The sequence below is a fragment of the Dama dama genome, chromosome 29, assembly GCF_033118175.1.
Source record: "Dama dama isolate Ldn47 chromosome 29, ASM3311817v1, whole genome shotgun sequence".
NCBI classification, from domain to species: domain Eukaryota; kingdom Metazoa; phylum Chordata; class Mammalia; order Artiodactyla; family Cervidae; genus Dama; species Dama dama.
Window position 1 is genome coordinate 52,460,641 of NC_083709.1, and position 17,022 is coordinate 52,477,662.

The 17,022-nt window shown below is 40.0% G+C and overlaps 2 protein-coding genes across 4 annotated transcripts in view; both read left to right on the forward strand.

Moving 5' to 3' along the window:
- Positions 1-17,022, forward strand: part of PIP5K1B (phosphatidylinositol-4-phosphate 5-kinase type 1 beta) — a 357,429-nt gene that overhangs the window by 105,352 nt on the left and 235,055 nt on the right. The window contains exon 1 of one of the 3 annotated variants that reach the window (XM_061132833.1): positions 11,730-11,752. The exons of the other annotated variants lie outside the window; for them this stretch is intronic. The gene's annotated coding sequence lies outside the window, so the exon portion shown is untranslated. Of the gene's footprint in view, positions 1-11,729; positions 11,753-17,022 lie in introns of those variants that run through there. 3 annotated transcript variants of the gene reach the window in all.
- On the forward strand, positions 4,912-6,634 carry PABIR1 (PP2A Aalpha (PPP2R1A) and B55A (PPP2R2A) interacting phosphatase regulator 1). Its single transcript, XM_061132835.1, has one exon. The coding sequence runs from the start codon at positions 4,934-4,936 to the stop codon at positions 5,921-5,923; it is 990 nt and encodes a 329-aa protein (XP_060988818.1). The 5' UTR covers positions 4,912-4,933; the 3' UTR covers positions 5,924-6,634.

Here is a 17,022-nt window from a genome sequence, read left to right on the forward strand (position 1 = left end):
TGTATATATATTTTAGTAGGTAGTATGATGTAATACCAAACATTTCCCTAGGTTATTGTACCAGTAAACACTCCTGAGGTCCTATACTTTGAAAGTACACTTTTCCGCTGCAATATTTTTGTTCTAGATTGGTGATATTAGTTAATGTGGGATATGGAGACATTTTCAGTTCATCTAGGATTATACATGTACACACATTTTTGTATTTCACATTCATTCAGTATGGATTCAGAAGTGCATATTTGCCTTGTCGTATGCTTGAAGATTTAATTTTAAAATGCTCCTAGGAATTAAAAGGCAGCTATATGTTAGTTTGAAAAAAATATTAAGCACAGTAAAGTTTATTAAGTAGGTGTTTGATTTTTATGATTTACTCTTAAGTGTGGTATTTACTTCAGCTGCTGCTGCTGCTAAGTCACTTCATACCCAGAGTTAAAACCAGAAGGGTGAATTGATTCAGGGAAGAGCTAGATCCTGCGTCTGGTATTATTTTTACAACAGGCTGAAATGCCTTTTTTGCATTTTATTTAATAGCTGAATTGCTGTTTTCTCTCATTTATTTATTCCTTTGAGAGGAAGGAATAACACTGCTTAGAATTCTCAGCCCCGAGCATTTTGATTCTGTCAAGTGTATATCAGCAGATGGTTAAAAAAAGAATGGAAACTTAGAACTTAAATGTCTTAGTTCACATCTTGGGTTCATTCAGGTAACCTACCTGCATGGGCTGGAAGGCACTGTAACTAATGATAGTGTTGATATGAGAAGAATTATCAAAGTAAAGAGCACATAGAATCAGTCTAGAAAGGTCTATTAGGCTGGATTTTCAAAAACTAGAGTTCTCTTCCCTTTTGGACAGAGCTATATTAGTCCGTGTATTCATTCATCATTCACTTGTACAATGATTCAACACTTGCTTATTGAGTGCTATATGCCAGGCCTTGTTCTGGATACTAGGTGTATAGCAGGGAGCCCCCATGGAGTTTGCATTCTTGAGGACAAAGAGGCAAGAAAGCATTGTATACCTATTGTCATGTGGTGCCCTGGAGGATAAATGAAAACAGAGTCGGGGGATGGGAGTGTAGGCTTGGTGGTGGACTCTGCTGTTGCATTGTATAAGGAAAGGTCAAGGAAAACCTCTTAGTCAATGACGTTTGTACAGAGAGCTGAAGGGATGGAACAGTGTAGATGTCCACTGGAAGGAAAAGTAAGCTGAGTGGAGGGGGAACATGCCTGGTGGGCCAAAGGACAGTAAGGAGGCCTCTGCAGTTGGAGGGAAGGCAGTGAGCGGGGAGAGCAGTTGGAGGTGGGTAGGCAGAGGGATGGCAGGGACCCAGACAGAGCACTTATAGGTCATTGTAATGACTTCAGCTTTTTCCCTGAGTGGGAATCCACCAAAGGGTTTTGAACAGGGAAGTGACTATTCAAGTTTTCTTTTTAAGGATGACCTTGTAGGTTGTGTGGAGAAGTGATAAGGGTAGAAACAGGGAAATGGGTGAAGATCTCTAATAGGTGTGTTCAGGTAAGAACCAAATAGCACAGATGTTTGATTTTGTGGTTATCACTGTCTCTGATCTTTATTAGTGAAGATAATTACTGTTTATCCAGACATGCATGAACAATGTTGGCATGTTTGAGTCATGCTAGAATTAATTTAGTAATATGCAAATTAGCAATATGCTATGGATTATGGTTAATATTTTTTTTCTACTCATCTAATACTGATTTTCTTCTGGAAGCTCTTCCTCTCTCACCTGTTCTTATTCAATACTGTTGTGCCATTTGTTCAGTTGTACATGCTCGAACTTCAGTTGTTTGTGACTCCTCTCTCTTCATCCTCTGTACATCCAGACAGTCAGGATCTGGGTTGTTACCTTCCAGTCTCCACATCCATCTCCTTTTCCTGCCATTCCCAACTTTAGTTTAGATCCTTGTTTCATCAAATGGCAACCCGCTCCAGTATTCTTGCCTGGAAAATCCCATGGATGGAGGAACCTGGGGGACTACAGTCCATGGGGTTGCAGAGTCGGACACAACTGAGCAACTTCACTTCACTTCATCTCAGAGTTAGCTATCAAATTCTCCATCTTTAATTCACGGAGAAAGCATCAAAAAGAATATGAGTTTTGAAGTGACATCTTGATACAGATTCATTCAGATCTTTGTTCTTCCATGTAGCTATAGGGCCTTTTGCAATTTTTGAACCTTAATTGTCCCTTTTACAAGATGAGCATAATAGTATCTGCTTTATAGAATTACAAGGGAAATTAAATGATAAATGTTTAAAGTAACTGGTAGCCCTGGGCACTTAGAAAATGTTGGTTCTTTCCACCTTCCATTCTTCCACTTCTCTCTATCTATGATCCATCCACCTGGCAGGCCCTAAAGTGAAGCTCTCATTGTGTTGTTCCTCTTGTTAAAAACCTTCAACAGTTCCCTATTGCCCCACACATTAAATACAAGCACTTTTTCCTGGCATTCAGAGCTCCAATACTTATTCCAACTTTAATTTCCATCTTTTCCCTATTACCTATTCTTCTCTATGTACTTCATGTATTAGCCCAGTTCACTATTTTATACCCATGCTGCCAAATCTATATAAAATATTGTCTATTAAAATCCTACCTGTCCTTCAAATTCTCTCTCAAATACCATTGCACTTGCAAAGGTGTTGACAATCTGGAAATGGTTTCTCCCTGTCTGAAATGTTACTGCACATGGAGGGGGCATCATTGTGCCTGTGCTCTGGAGCCAGAAGGACGAGGTCCCACTGCTTCCTGTCATCCTGGGCACATTGCTTAATCCTTGCATCTCAGTTTCCCCTGCAAAATGGAATAATGATACTTCCTTTATAGTTATTGTGAGGATTAAATGAGGTTCTACATGTGATGCACTTTAAATAGTGTCACACCCTTGGAAAGCTTAAATCAGTTTCTAGAATTATAGGTATGCATAATCAACAGTATTTCATTAGCTGGATGACTAAATGAAATAGGGGCATCTCAAATTAAAAGCTGTTTGAGAGACAGTGGAAAGGGTATGGTCTAGTATTCTCATACTGGATTCTAGTCCTGGTTCCCATTACTAAACAAGCTGTGTGATGTTGACTATGCCAGCCTCTCTGGATCTTAATTTCTTCAGCTGCAAAAAGGAGACCAAACAAAAATCACTAAGCTCTCTTTCAGTTCAAATTAGGCACATGGATATCTGACCCCTCCAAATCAAATCAACCAAAACAGAACTCAATTTCTACTCTAAAAGAACTTTCCCTGCCTCTGTAAATGATGCTGCCATTTACCCAGTTTAAGTAAAACATCTCTGCTGGATTATTTCTTTCACCACCATCTAAATCTAATCCATCTAAACATCCTATTAGTTCTACTTTCAAAATATATCCTGAATCCATCTACTTCTCCCCCATCACCACTGATAGAACCCTAGTCCAATAATCTCTTGTCTGCCCTGTTGCTATGGTTCCTAATCCATCTTTCTATCTGCACTCTTAGTCTCTTTCAGCCTGTTTTGCACAGAGCCAAAGTGATATAAAATATCAACCAGATAATATCATTCTCCTGCTCAAAACTCGCAGTGGGTTTTCCTCATACTTAGACTAAGATCCAAACACTTTTACCCCCTCATATCACTCTCTCCCTTATGCTTCAGCTGCACAGCCCTTTTGTTTTCTTGCCAGTTCACCACACTTATGTTTGCCTTGGTCCTTTGCATCTGCTATTCTTTGTGGTTGGAATATTCATTCCCCAGATGTCAGCAGGACTTGCTTCTTGTCATTTTGATCACAGCTCTGTCTAATTGCACCCTCCCTTCTCCCAGTAGTGCTCCATCACACCACCCTATTTTATTTTTTTCCTAAGGCTTACCACTATCTAAAAAATAGCTCATGTATTTATCTCTCTCCGCCCCCACTCTGCCCCAAGTAGAAATTAAATGTTTTCATAGGGCCTGATTCCTACCACAGTGCCTGGCACATAGTTGGCACACAGAAGAAAAAAAGAATCTGACTGAATACACTAAAGACTAAGTATAAACTGATTTTTTTTTATATAAACTGACTTTTAATGAGATATGAAAGTTTATATTAATTACATGAGCCAAGTATTGTGTTTTTAAAGTTCGAGGTCCTGTTGGTTTTTCCTTCATTTAATCCTTCATAGTGAATGAACATGATTGAGCACATATGCTTGTGTCAGATATATGATTGTAAATAAAACAATAGTAATACAATTACAGGTTGATTTTTTTCCCTTCTTGACCTGAATAGTTCCCAGATTTACCACTCTTTCCAACTCCTTTCCTACAGTACCACCTTGCTGGAAATTCCCATCTTTCTGGTCTCTGTCTTTTTCTGTCGGTTCTAATCTCCCAGTAACTTATTCTCCAGAATGCAGCCAGAGACCTCTTCAGTCGCTAATATACCCATGCTGAAAAACCTTCTGAGTTTTTATTGTTCTCAGGATAAAGGTCCACCACCTCACGTCCCGCTAGCTCACTGTCCACTCCAGGCCATACTCACTCCCTCCCTTCCTGGTTCCACCCAGCCACAGGGCTGGTAGTCCTCTTTTCCCAGGGAGTTATACACCACATCCTTTTGGCCTGCTTTTCAGGATCTCAAGAAATGGACCCTTCCTCAGAGAAGGCCTCTCAGGTTAAGACCAACTCCTCTCCACACCATATAACACAAAGTCGCAAAGTGTTTCTTTTTCAGAGCTGTAACTTTATAAACATATACTCCTGAACATGGTAACCTTATTAACGTGTGTTAAAGTAAGTTTGCGCTCAAAGCTATTTGCGGAAGAAACATATTGACTGCCTTCCCAACCACTCCTCGCCCCTCCCCCTAGGCCTGCGGCGCAGCTATTACGCTTTCAGCCGGCGCCAGGAACAGATATTGCAGAGCGCTTGCGCGGAGGGGCACGCATGCGCAGAGGGACGAGCCCGCTGACAGATTCTCGGTGGCGGTGGCGGCGGCCGCGGCCCTGGACTGCGGGGAATGGGAATCCTAGGTCTCTGACTGAGCACCGCCCCCGCCTCCGTGCCCGCGACATGGCCCAGGAGAAGATGGAGCTAGACCTGGAGCTCCCTCCGGGCACAGGTGGGAGCCCGGCGGAAGGCAGCAGCAGTGGCGGCGGCGGGGGCCTCAGGAGATCTAACAGCGCCCCCCTGATCCACGGCCTCAGTGACACTTCTCCGGTGTTCCAGGCCGAGGCGCCGAGCGCCAGGCGGAACAGCACAACGTTCCCGAACCGCCACGGCCTGCTTCTGCCGGCCTCCCCCGTCCGCATGCACAGCAGCCGCTTGCACCAGATCAAACAGGAGGAGGGCATGGACTTGATCAATCGAGAGACTGTCCACGAGCGCGAGGTGCAGAACGCAATGCAGATAAGCCACTCCTGGGAGGAAAGTTTCAGCCTGAGCGACAACGACGTGGAGAAGTCTGCCTCCCCGAAACGCATCGATTTCATTCCGGTGTCGCCAGCACCGTCGCCTACCCGGGGAATTGGAAAGCAGTGTTTTTCACCATCCTTGCAAAGTTTTGTGAGTAGCAATGGATTGCCTCCAAGTCCTATTCCCAGCCCAACGACCCGATTTACTACCCGGAGAAGCCAGAGTCCCATTAATTGCATTAGACCAAGTGTTCTTGGACCATTGAAAAGAAAATGTGAAATGGAAACTGAATATCAGCCAAAGAGATTTTTCCAAGGCATCACCAACATGCTTTCTTCTGACGTTGCGCAGCTGTCAGATCCGGGTGTGTGTGTATCTTCCGATACCCTTGATGGAAACAGCAGCAGCGCCGGATCTTCTTGTAACTCACCAGCGAAAGTCAGCACTACCACTGACTCTCCTGTGTCGCCTGCCCAAGCGGCCTCTCCGTTTATTCCAGTAGATGAACTTTCGTCTAAGTGATTCACCCACCCATCCTGAGACTCGGTTTTGTTTTTGCAATGGAGAGAAAAATCAAGTTGGAACAAGCACTGAACTTTGTCGATTAATTTGAGGCTATTTCCTATTTGACCCTTTTCCTTTTTTGGAATTTCCTGAAATGTTGTTATTCTAGAGAACTTTTATGTCAGATTCTTGGGGACGCCCGTGAATTCAGTGTAGTAATATTTTCAGACGTTTTCCCAATAAGTGTGTTGAAGCATACATCTTTACGCTGCTAATATGTCTAAATACATATGTTATCCCTTGATTTTTTAAAAAACTGAGAGCTCTATTTATTTATGGGATTATTAAGTTCTGATGCAAATATAAATGTTGAATTAATCAGCATAGTAAACTGATGTTTTAAAATTCCATACTTCATGCCCACACTAATTTTTAATGTTATTGTCAGTGATTGCTAACTTCTATTTGATGAAGAACAATAACTTACCTATGTACAGCTATTTTTAAAGTGTTAGTTTTATCCATCTGGTGGTTGTCAGTTTTACCCAGGAGTCCTTGAATATTTAATTTTCTGGGTATAGAAGTGGATGGGGGGGAAGCTGATAAAAGAGCAAAATATGAAAGTTTGCAACAGATCTTTTAAATATACAAAAGTAAACATTTAAACATTTTCTAATGAAATTTTAATAGTAATTTAATATGTCATACAAATATAACTACTATACAGAATTTCTTCTTCTTCTTTTTTAACCAGATAGTGCATTCCTGTGGATATATTCCTGAAGTTAAAGGGGACAGTGCCTTGCAGTCTTAGCCCACTGTACATAGGCTGAGGCCAGGTTCTTTGTACCACTGCAGACTTTATCAATTGTAGAAAATGTGTGGGAAGCCCTGCTTCCCGCAAATTCAAGCTCTGCTCTGAATTTGAGCGGAGCACCTAGGCAGATGAAACTCTGTCAGTCATTGATATGCTTTAATAAGATATTCAGTCGTGCCTCAGTGAAAATTCTTGCCAACAAGGAGCTCAAGAAACTTTTGGCTGCTTTTCCACTTTGTCCATCTGTCACCTTCTTGGTTTTCCCTGGCTCAGGAAGGAAGCAGCTGTTTCCTTGCCAACAGGTCCTTCCTTTCCACCTCCCAAGAAACTAGGGCATCATCAGTTAGACAAAGGTACAGTGTGACTCAAATTTCTCACAGTAAGCAACAACAGGACTGTGGAATTGTTTCAGGAACCTCTGTGGTTAAAGCTACAGCTGGAGTTGACTGCCTGGGGGATGTCAGTTAATGACTTGTCAGAGAAAATCAGGGGAGAGTCACCTAGGTAAATTATTATTTAATTTAGGTTTTAGTAAAGGTAGAATTATGAAATGTTCTTTTCTTTGCCTTTTACAATTAAGACAAAGTATGAAAATATTTAATGACAGTTTTTTTTATATGATACTTTCTTATTTCCTGTATCTTCCTTAACTAGATCACTAGGTAGGTAGAAAGAAGGTCAAACAAAAGGGAAAGGGGAAAAAAATAAGAGAGACCAAGAAACCAAGAGAAAAATTTCTGGCTCACTTTAAGTTATTGCCTACAGAGATGTTACAGTTATATGGAATTTTTACAACTATGAGAATAAATGGAACCGGTCAACTCAAGAATTCAGTGAATTACAGCGAGGGTAAGATTGTGTGCACAGGCTTAAAGTTCTCTCTTCTGGGTAATAGTGTTAATATGCTCCAGTTCTGACCTTGTTGCTCAAATTCACATGTATATATCCAACTTCCTGTTGGGCGCTTTGACCTACTCCCAGAGGTTCTTTAACCTCAGCATCTCCAGAGCAAAATATATTACCTTTTCTTTTAACCTGTCCTTGGATGATCTAAAACTATGTTATCCTATCTAATTTCCTAAACTCAAAACGGTGGGTAGCATCTTTGACTTTCCCTCTTCCGGTGCTGCCACATCCAGCTCAATCACCATGTCCTGTCTGCTCGCGAACTGAGTCTCCCTTTCTCTGTCTCTGTTGCCCCTGAATTTAGCTTAAGTCCCAGCCTAAGTGATCTCCGAGCCTATTTTCTTACCTCCCTTTTGATCCAGGCTTCGTACTGCCTCTGAAGTGATCTTTCTAAAATACTTGATTTTGTCATCCTCCTGCTTAAAAACTTTATATGCTTCACCATTTTGTACATTTTAGTGAATGCTTTCTTCAGCTTGACATAAGAGGTCCTTCATGAACTGCCTATAAGCTAACACAATATAGGCATCCTCTGCTCATCCTGTCCCAATTACATGTCCTTTCTTCTTTGTAAACCCTAGACCAGTTGGTAATCTTTAAATATGCCTGTACTTTCGTGTGTTTGTACCTTTGATTAAATAGTTTCTTTCCCTAAAATGCCATTCCTGTCCTTTTCACCCAGGAAAATGTTGTTTCTTTTTATTGCATTTGAATTTAACTATGAAATAATGTATACCTTCTACTTATAAAAATATTTAAACAATGCAGGTATCTACATAGTAAAAAGTGAAAATCTGTCTGTGTTTACTATGGAAAATTCATCTTCTTTTCCTATAGGTAATTTCTGTTAATAATTCAGTTTATATTGTACAAGATATTACTGTGCATTCCATGTATATAGGTATATAAATTTCAGAAAAACAACATCTCACTGACATCTCTTTTCTTTCCCTCATATCTAATCATTCACAAAATCTTACTGATCTTTTCTTCTAGAATCTGTCTTTTCATCTCAGCTGCCACCCAGATCCAGCCTACCATCATGTCCCGCTTAGGCCTCCTGATTCCCACTTGTCCCTTCACACTCTGTTTGGGTACCTGTTCATCTTCCATACATCAACCGGAGTAATCCTTTTAAACTTGCAGATCAGATCCTTACATCTCTCAGCTTAAAGCTTTTCATTTGCTTCCTGTTGTTCTTGTGGTATACCAAAAGGTATTCATTCCAGCTTAGGAGGCCCTGTGCAATCTGGCCCTTGCCTTTCCCTCCCCTTGTTTTCTGCATTCACCCCTTACTGGCTTGCTTCTCATGCAGTACATCTTGTTTTCTCCTGTCTTACCACGTTTTACCAGATCCTCTTCCCTGAAGGTATAGAGAAACTTTTATTTCTGTAAGTTTGCTTTTCTGTATTGGTGGTAAGTTTTTTTTGTTGTTTTATTTTCCTGAGAATTTTTTTTTTTTTTATTAGTTGGAGGCTAATTACTTCACAACATTTCAGTGGGTTTTGTCATACATTGATATGAATCAGCCATGGATTTACACGTATTCCCCATCCCGATCCCCGCTCCCACCTCCCTCTCCACCCAATTCCTCTGGATCTTCCCAGTGCACCAGGCCCGAGCACTTGTCTCATGCATCCCACCTGGGCTGGTGATCTGTTTCACCATAGATAGTATACATGCTGTTCTTTTGAAATATCCCACCCTCACCTTCTCCCACAGAGTTCAAAAGTCTGTTCTGTATTTCTGTGTCTCTTTTTCTGTTTTGCATATAGGGTTATCATTACCATCTTTCTAAATTCCATATACATGTGTTAGTATGCTGTAATGTTCTTTATCTTTCTGGCTTACTTCACTCTGTATAATGGGCTCCAGCTTCATCCATCTCATTAGGACTGGTTCAAATGAATTCTTTTTAATGGCTGAGTAATATTCCATGGTGTATATGTACCACAGCTTCCTTATCCATTCATCTGCTGATGGGCATCTAGGTTGCTTCCATGTCCTGGCTATTATAAACAGTGCTGCAATGAACATTGGGGTGCACGTGTCTCTTTCAGATCTGGTTTCCTCAGTGTGTATGCCCAGAAGTGGGTTTGCTGGGTCATATGGCAGTTCTATTTCCAGTTTTTTAAGAAATCTCTGGTGGTAAGTTTTAAATTCAGTAAGCCTCTAAGTTTTTACAGACAATTTACATTATTGTTCATAACTTCTGTCATTACTCTGTAGAATGTAAGGGGCTAGCTGATATAAGAATTATCCTTCAAAAAACATTTTTAAGGTATTGGTATTGCTAATCTATAAACTTGGTGCTAGAAGCCCCAAAGCACATATCAACCTTGAGTTAAAGTGCAGTTCATCATATGTAAGAAACCTCTGTTGTATATTTTCCTGTTATGTTTGTTAAAAACAGCAGTGTAAGTGGAAAAAATAATTAGTAGTCACCAAATCTGTGACTGCAGGATGTCAGAACCTTTAAGCATACTTAAAAGATTGTAATCAAGAATAATCGGTATGAGGTTGCCTTCCAGTGGTTCTCATTTATCCGTTCAGCCGGCTACATACCTACAACAAGAGACCTCTCTTAGATATTTGGCTTATAATGGGGAAAGGGTCAAGGCTTATGAGGGAAACAGGACTGAGAATTGTTTTCTTATTGGCATGTTTTTAGGTCAGTAGGTAAGTCTGAAGGTCCAAGAGAGAAGTGGGATCCTGGGGGTGGCGGTGGTGGGGAGGGAATAGTTGCCAAAGCAACAAACCAAAGTTGGTGATGTAATTGACATTTCCTGCGTAGCATCAGAGAATAGAAGAAAGAGTTGGTCTTGGAAAGCACTTTTTTTTTTTTTTTTTTTCCTTTTGCAATAATAGGAAGGAGAGTGAAAAGGCTAGACAACAATAGCAGTAAATGTTGATTCATGTTGCAGGAGTTTAGCGGTATGGTGGAAGGCAATATGAAAATTGAAATAATTTCTGATTGCTTCTATTTTCCAATTTTTAAGGAGTGTAGGCTATTTGAGGGTAGGGCAGGAGTACCTTTGGAAGCTTGAGTGAAGTAAAGGTTTAGTGCTGCCTCTGTGAGAACCTGGAAAGGAGTTGACAAAGGTGAGTAGGAGTTTTGTTAGGCCACATTAGATGGCAGGTGCAAAAGAAGTAGATTGGATTAACCTAGGTTTGGGAGTTGGTTATGCAGGTACTTGGTAAAGCCCAGTGTGTGAAGCAATTAAGGGTTTTGCTGAAAGTGGAGTTGAGTGATTGGCCAAGATCTTGAAGATGTTACAAGAAGTCAGCAGTGGGTCGTGGACTAGGCTCTTTTTTCAAGATCTTACATTCCATTCAACCATGACAAAGTATACGGAGAGTCTGATCTCACTGCAGAACTCAGTTTATCAGTTTTGCCCATGTTTTTTCATGTTCATGTTATTCAGAGAATCAAGCCTAAATCAGCAAGCCTTGAATTCCATTTAGATGATTAAAAAAAAACCACACACAAAAAAACCCTTTTTTTGAGTCAGATTGTTCACTGTAGCCACGGCAGTTCTTTATGCCTTCCCTACCTTGCCATCCAACTAAAAAAGTTTTCTTAAAAGTTAATGTGACGTTTATATTCAAATGTCTATTAAAGAGTACTTAACTGTGTGTCAGGCTCTGTTCTAGCTGCTAAACAAATGTATTATTTAATCTTCATCACTGTCCTCTGAGTAAATTAGTGCCATTATTATTCTCATTTTATTAGTGAAGAAATGGAGTCACAGAGATTAGGTAACCTGCTCAGGGTTCCGAATGAGGAGGCAGGCAACATACTGTAGTGGTTAAAAACAGGCTGTGGAGCCAGGAGGCTGAGGTAAGGATTAAGTGGGTCACTATATGTCAAGTTCTTGCAGCAATGCTGGCAATTTCTGTAGAAGTATCAACTATCATTACTATCCTTGTGGGGATGGTGGTTGTCATTATATTATTGTCATCTAGTGTGGACTTGCTGAGGAATCTTTTATCATCCTTGACTGCTGAGGCTCCTCCTTTCACACTAACAACGTACCCTTTACCCCTCTAGGCAGCCTGTCCTTTTATAAGATGAGTGTTTTCAACATCGGAGTCTTCTTAACAGTGAGCAGACATTTCCCTCTGTAAGTTCCACCATTTAATTCATGTCCAACTCTCTGGAAAATGCAGAATAAGTCTTACCTCTTATTTATATGATAATCTTCCCTTCACAAATCAGAAACACTGACCCCTCAGTAATTACCTCTTCTTCTGGATTTGGGGACTCTTGAGGAGTCTTTTCGGTGTGCTTTCTTCATAAAGTAGAGCTATCCTTGCTTGGCAGGTAGGATTTTCACAAGACAGTGATTCCTTTAAGACTGTTTGCTTTCCCTTATAGAAAAACAGGAGATGGTCTAATAACTTGAATCGTTGCCAGTAGTAATAATAATTGGCACTAATGTTTATTGAATATTCAGTATGGGCCTAGACACTATTTTCTGTGCTTCAATCCTCATGACAACCGTATGAGGTAAATGCAATGATTATTCCCATTTAACATGAGAAAGCCAAATACATTTTCTCAAGTCTCTATTACTTTCTTATTTTCTTCTCCTTTTGAATTTAAGTCTATTTGTCATTTCCTCTGAGCAAACTTTTGGTTTGGTTTTTGAGATGAAGCCTATTTTCCAGCTTGCTAGTGTTAGCACTTCTGTTTAGAATCAAATGATATGTTTACTTAAAATGATGGCTTTAGACATTATTATCATATTAGAGGAAGTGATCAGGAGGATTGTTTTCTTTACTAAGAGGTTAAAAAAAGTAGAATAGAAGGAAATCATAATTTACTAATTTTAAAACTGATTTGCTATTTGAAATAAGAAATCCCAAACTACAAATTTTAGATTGTTTTTAAAAAACATGTATAAATAAAAAATACATATATGTGTTATATATGCTTTGTTATACTTGAGTTGTACAATATCCTTGGTTGTCCTTAGATTGTTCTCCTAGGGAAACAAACAAGAACCACTTAATCCCTCTTCCCCCAGAGAAACTCTAATGGTAAAAATGTATCATTTTTAGAGGAAAAGTAACAGGATTTAAATGAGTGATAGTTGCTCAGTCATGTCTGACTCTCTGCAACCCCACAGACTGGAGCCTGCCAGGCTCCTCCGTCCATGGAATTCTCCAAACAAGAACACTGAAGTGGGTTGCCATTTCAGTATTTAAACGGCAGGATTTAAAGAGTGATCCAAAAACCTTTTATTACCTATATAACAAATTCACCTTCTTTCTCTATTAGACGCTGTCCCCAGAGGTTAGAGATTTAAATTCAGAACAATTGAACAATCCCTGAGAAACTTTTTTTTTAACCTTTACTTCATAAAGAATTACTTCACTGTTCAGCAAAAGGACCCAAAAAAGTAAAACTTAGAGTGCATTTGGTGGTCAGACTTCAAATTTCAGTGTCACATCCCTGCATTAGATACTTGGAAACAAACCATTGAAAGCCACAGTTTATTCTAAAAGGTTGCTGTCATTTTTGGAAGTTCAATAAATATTTTCAAATCACCTCAAAAGTGACTTTTGGTTCTACCTGTAAGAGAAAAGAATCTGAAGAAGCATAGGTAGATAGAGATAACTGAATCACTGTATTGTACCCCTGAAGCTAATGCAGCATTGTAAATCAACTACACTTAAATTAAAAAATAAAAATAAGGAAATTAGCTTTGGAGAAGTTAAGTGATTTACCCAAACTCACAGACATAGTAAGTGGATGCAGATAAAATTTGTACATATGTAACTTGCTTGTGAAAATAGTTTTATAACAAGTTAGGAAGATAACAACAAATACTCCAATCGTGTGCATGTACAACTAAATGTACACTCACATTTGCACATATACACACCTGACCTACTTTGTGAGTCTTGTTCTGTATGCTTGGAGCCACATTTAGATTTATTTCCATTTTATATTTCCTCTCATTTTCCTCTCCTTAGTTTTCAGATAGGTAGGTTAGATTTTGTAAATTATACACACGCATATATATATATAGGTACTGTTGGCAAGAGTGTTTTGTGCTTTGATTTTTGCATCAACTTTCCAAATTCCAGTTGCTGCCCTAAAAGAGAGATAGGTATTTAGTTCTCATACCTAGGGTTTCTTTGTGCCTGATTTCTATTTCTCCTGTTTGAATTTTTGGAATAAATACCTGAGTAGATGTGAAAATCACTCATTAACAAATTCTCAGAGAGTATGACTGAAGCTAGAGAGCAGAGAACATAGCGCTTTTATTTACCTGTGAGAGTTCAGTTCTGTATCAACGCCAGGGGTAGTTCTGGTTCTTTTCCAATTGCCTACAGCAGTCTTCCAAAGCAAACTGACATCTAAGGCTTGGCTAGCAAGGCAGGTTGTGAAAGAAGACAATTGAAAAAGATCTTTTGTGCCCTTGCAAAGTAAAATGATTGGTTGAGGTAACCATTCCAGTGATTCAGACAATCCCTAACCCCTTACTTTCAGGACAAAGAATGATTTTACTGTATCAGTGCCAGGAGGATTACTGGAACTTCAGTGATGAGTGGCTATTGAGTGTTGGTGTCTTTTGACAGAAGAATGAGAGCTGCTAAGAAGGGGATGGGGGTGAGGAGGTGATGATGCATTGGATGCACCTTTTGGCACCTGAGCCCTCGGACTCCATTGTGAGCTCCCTGTGGGCTAGAGAGTGACATTGATGGTGGTTTTCTTCATGAGTCTTTGTTTTTCCTTTGTTCCACTTCATTTGTGATTTGGGGTTGAATCAGTGTGTGTTTAAGAATTTTTTCAAGCATATTTCCCTTTAAGGTCTCATGTTTTATGTCTTCTAAAAAACAGTGAATAATAATACAGTGATACTGATGATTATCTTTTGTTATTATTGAAGATTACTTTGAGTCAAGAATTAAAGTTCTTGGAACTCTTTACCACTTTATACTAGGTTTAAAACTCACTTAAAATAGTCTTTCTCAAGGCCCCATTTTACCACACTATTTGCTTCCTGAATTTCTAAAATGCACACCTGAAATCAACTTTAATGGCTGCCCCTTCCCTTCAGGATTAAGTCCAGTTATGCAGTAACTGGATAATTTGCATGTCTCCACAGGCCCCCTGAACCCCCTAGCTACACTGCACTGCCTGGGGTTCCCCCAGCTGCCTGCTCCCATGCACTAGCTGCGCTTTGACAGGCTGTGTCCTCACTTACACCTGCACCTTCTTCTTCCCCTGCACTCCCTACCGACCTTCCTTCCTTAACTTAGACCGAGGGGATACAGCTTCTGAGAAGCCTCTCCTGATGTCTCTGCCTCTCCAGTCCTGGTCAGTTAGATAGCTTTCCTCTATGATCTTGTTGCACTCGGGCCTTGCTTCCATAAAGGTCCTTAACAGGCTGCCATGTATTTGTGTGGTTTCTTGACTCTTTAACCTGCGTAAAAGCAAAGCCTCTTTTATTTCTGCCCCTAATGCCTGTGCATAGAACGTTATAGTTACTCCAATTTATACTGAGTAGATGATTAATGGATGGATAAGTGGGTGGGAAAATGGCACAGATTGTTTTAAAGAGAAAGGAATGTAGTAAGATTCTTAGCGGAACAAGCTCAGTCACATGGTTGGGTTCTTTATAGTTTGCTAGGAGACTAGAAATTCATTCATTAAGTAATTTTGTTTTGAGCACCTGCCTCACACTGGCTAGTCCCTTAGGATAGATACATCAGTGTACAAAACAAAGACTCCCATCCATATAGAGTCCACATTTTGCTTATATTCTAACAGGGTGGAGGGAGAGCAACTAAACATAATAAATTAAGTAAATTATTATATATATATATAACAATATATATAGTGAGGAACAGCAAGGACGTCAGGGTGGCAGGAGCAGAGTTATTGAAGGGAAAGATAGTTGGAGGGGCTTAGAGAGGTGGGCAAGGGTGGGGACTGTTGCGGGTAGAGGGGGCATAAGGTCTTGTGTGCCATTAAAGGACACTGACTCTGAATATGAGAGATGGAGAGTTTTTGCAGGGGGTTAAGCATAGAAATGGCATGACCTATCTTAGGTTTTGGAAAAAACACTCTTGCTGTCTTGACAGTGGACTATGAGCAGTAGGGGAGGAAGCCAGTAAAGACAGGGGGTAGGAACTCCTCCCATTAGGGGGACCAATTAAGAGGCTTTCCAACATCTAGTAAAAGATGATGGTGGCTTGAATGAGGGTGGTAACATTGGAGATGAGGAGAAGCAGTTAAATTCTAGATTATAGTTTGAAGGTAGAACCAATAGATTTTGCTCTACCTTCAAAGAAGATAGAGCTGACAGATTTAAGGTGGGTGTGAGATGCCTGGTGGAGGAGAGAGAAACTGGAAGGATGGAGTTGCCATCAACTGAGGTGTGGAAGTCTGTGTGTAAGGTAGGATTTTTTGTTCTGGGGGTTTGGTTTGTTTGCTGCTGCTGTTTGGCGGGAGGTGGGCAAGGGAGGTATGGGAACAAGAAGTATCAGGAGCTCAGTCTGAATGTATTGAGTAAACGAACCTTATTAGACATTCAAGTGGAGGTGTTAATAAGCAGTTAGATATCTGAGTCTAGAATTCAGAAAAGAGGACCGGGCTGGAAATACACAACTGGGAGCCGTGTGCCTGTGATGATATTTAGAGTCTAGAGAATACATGAGATCACTACCGGTCACGTGAATGTGTGTAAAGAATAGAATAGGAACTAACCTTGGAATACTCTGTAATATTGAGAGGTCAGGAAAGATAAACTGAGAAGCAACAACCAGGGAGGTAAGAAAACTATGAGTGTGGTGTCCTGGAAACTATGTGAAGAAAACGTATGAAAGAGGATGGAGTGATCAAATGTTATCAGTTGCAGCCGATCTGACAAGTAAGGGAGGACCAAGTGTCGAGCCCTGGATTTAGTAATGTGTAAGTTACAGGTCACCTTGGTGAGAGTCATTTCATTGGAATGATGGAGTAAAAGCCTGATTAGAGGAGGTTTAAGAGAGAATAGGATGAGCAGAATTGGAGACAGCCAGATGGCGGAAGAAAGAGATTGAGTTCTTCTAGATCCTTGAGGATAAAGAAGAACTAAAGTGAAAAGGTCACTCCCTTCCCCTTCTTATGGGTAAAATGTTTTTAAGCATTTCAAATATCTCTTTACATATGTATGATTAGAATTTGAGAAAAAAGCAAAGTCTAGTAAAATTGTTTTCTGTCCTTTTTTTTTTCTTTTTGGGATTGTTATGAGGAGAAGGATCTGTAAGTAAATGCTTTTACTCCAAACATGAGTAGACTGTTCAAGCAAAAGGTTTACAGATTCACTTTCTTCATGAATTCATCTGGTTCATTTTATTCCCTTGTCATCTGTTTCTCTTAATGTCTTTTTTTCCA

Coding starts and splice junctions, on each gene's coding strand:
- PABIR1 (XM_061132835.1), top strand. CDS start 4,934: ATGCGCAGAGGGACGAGCCCGCTGACAGATTCTCGGTGGCGGTGGCGG.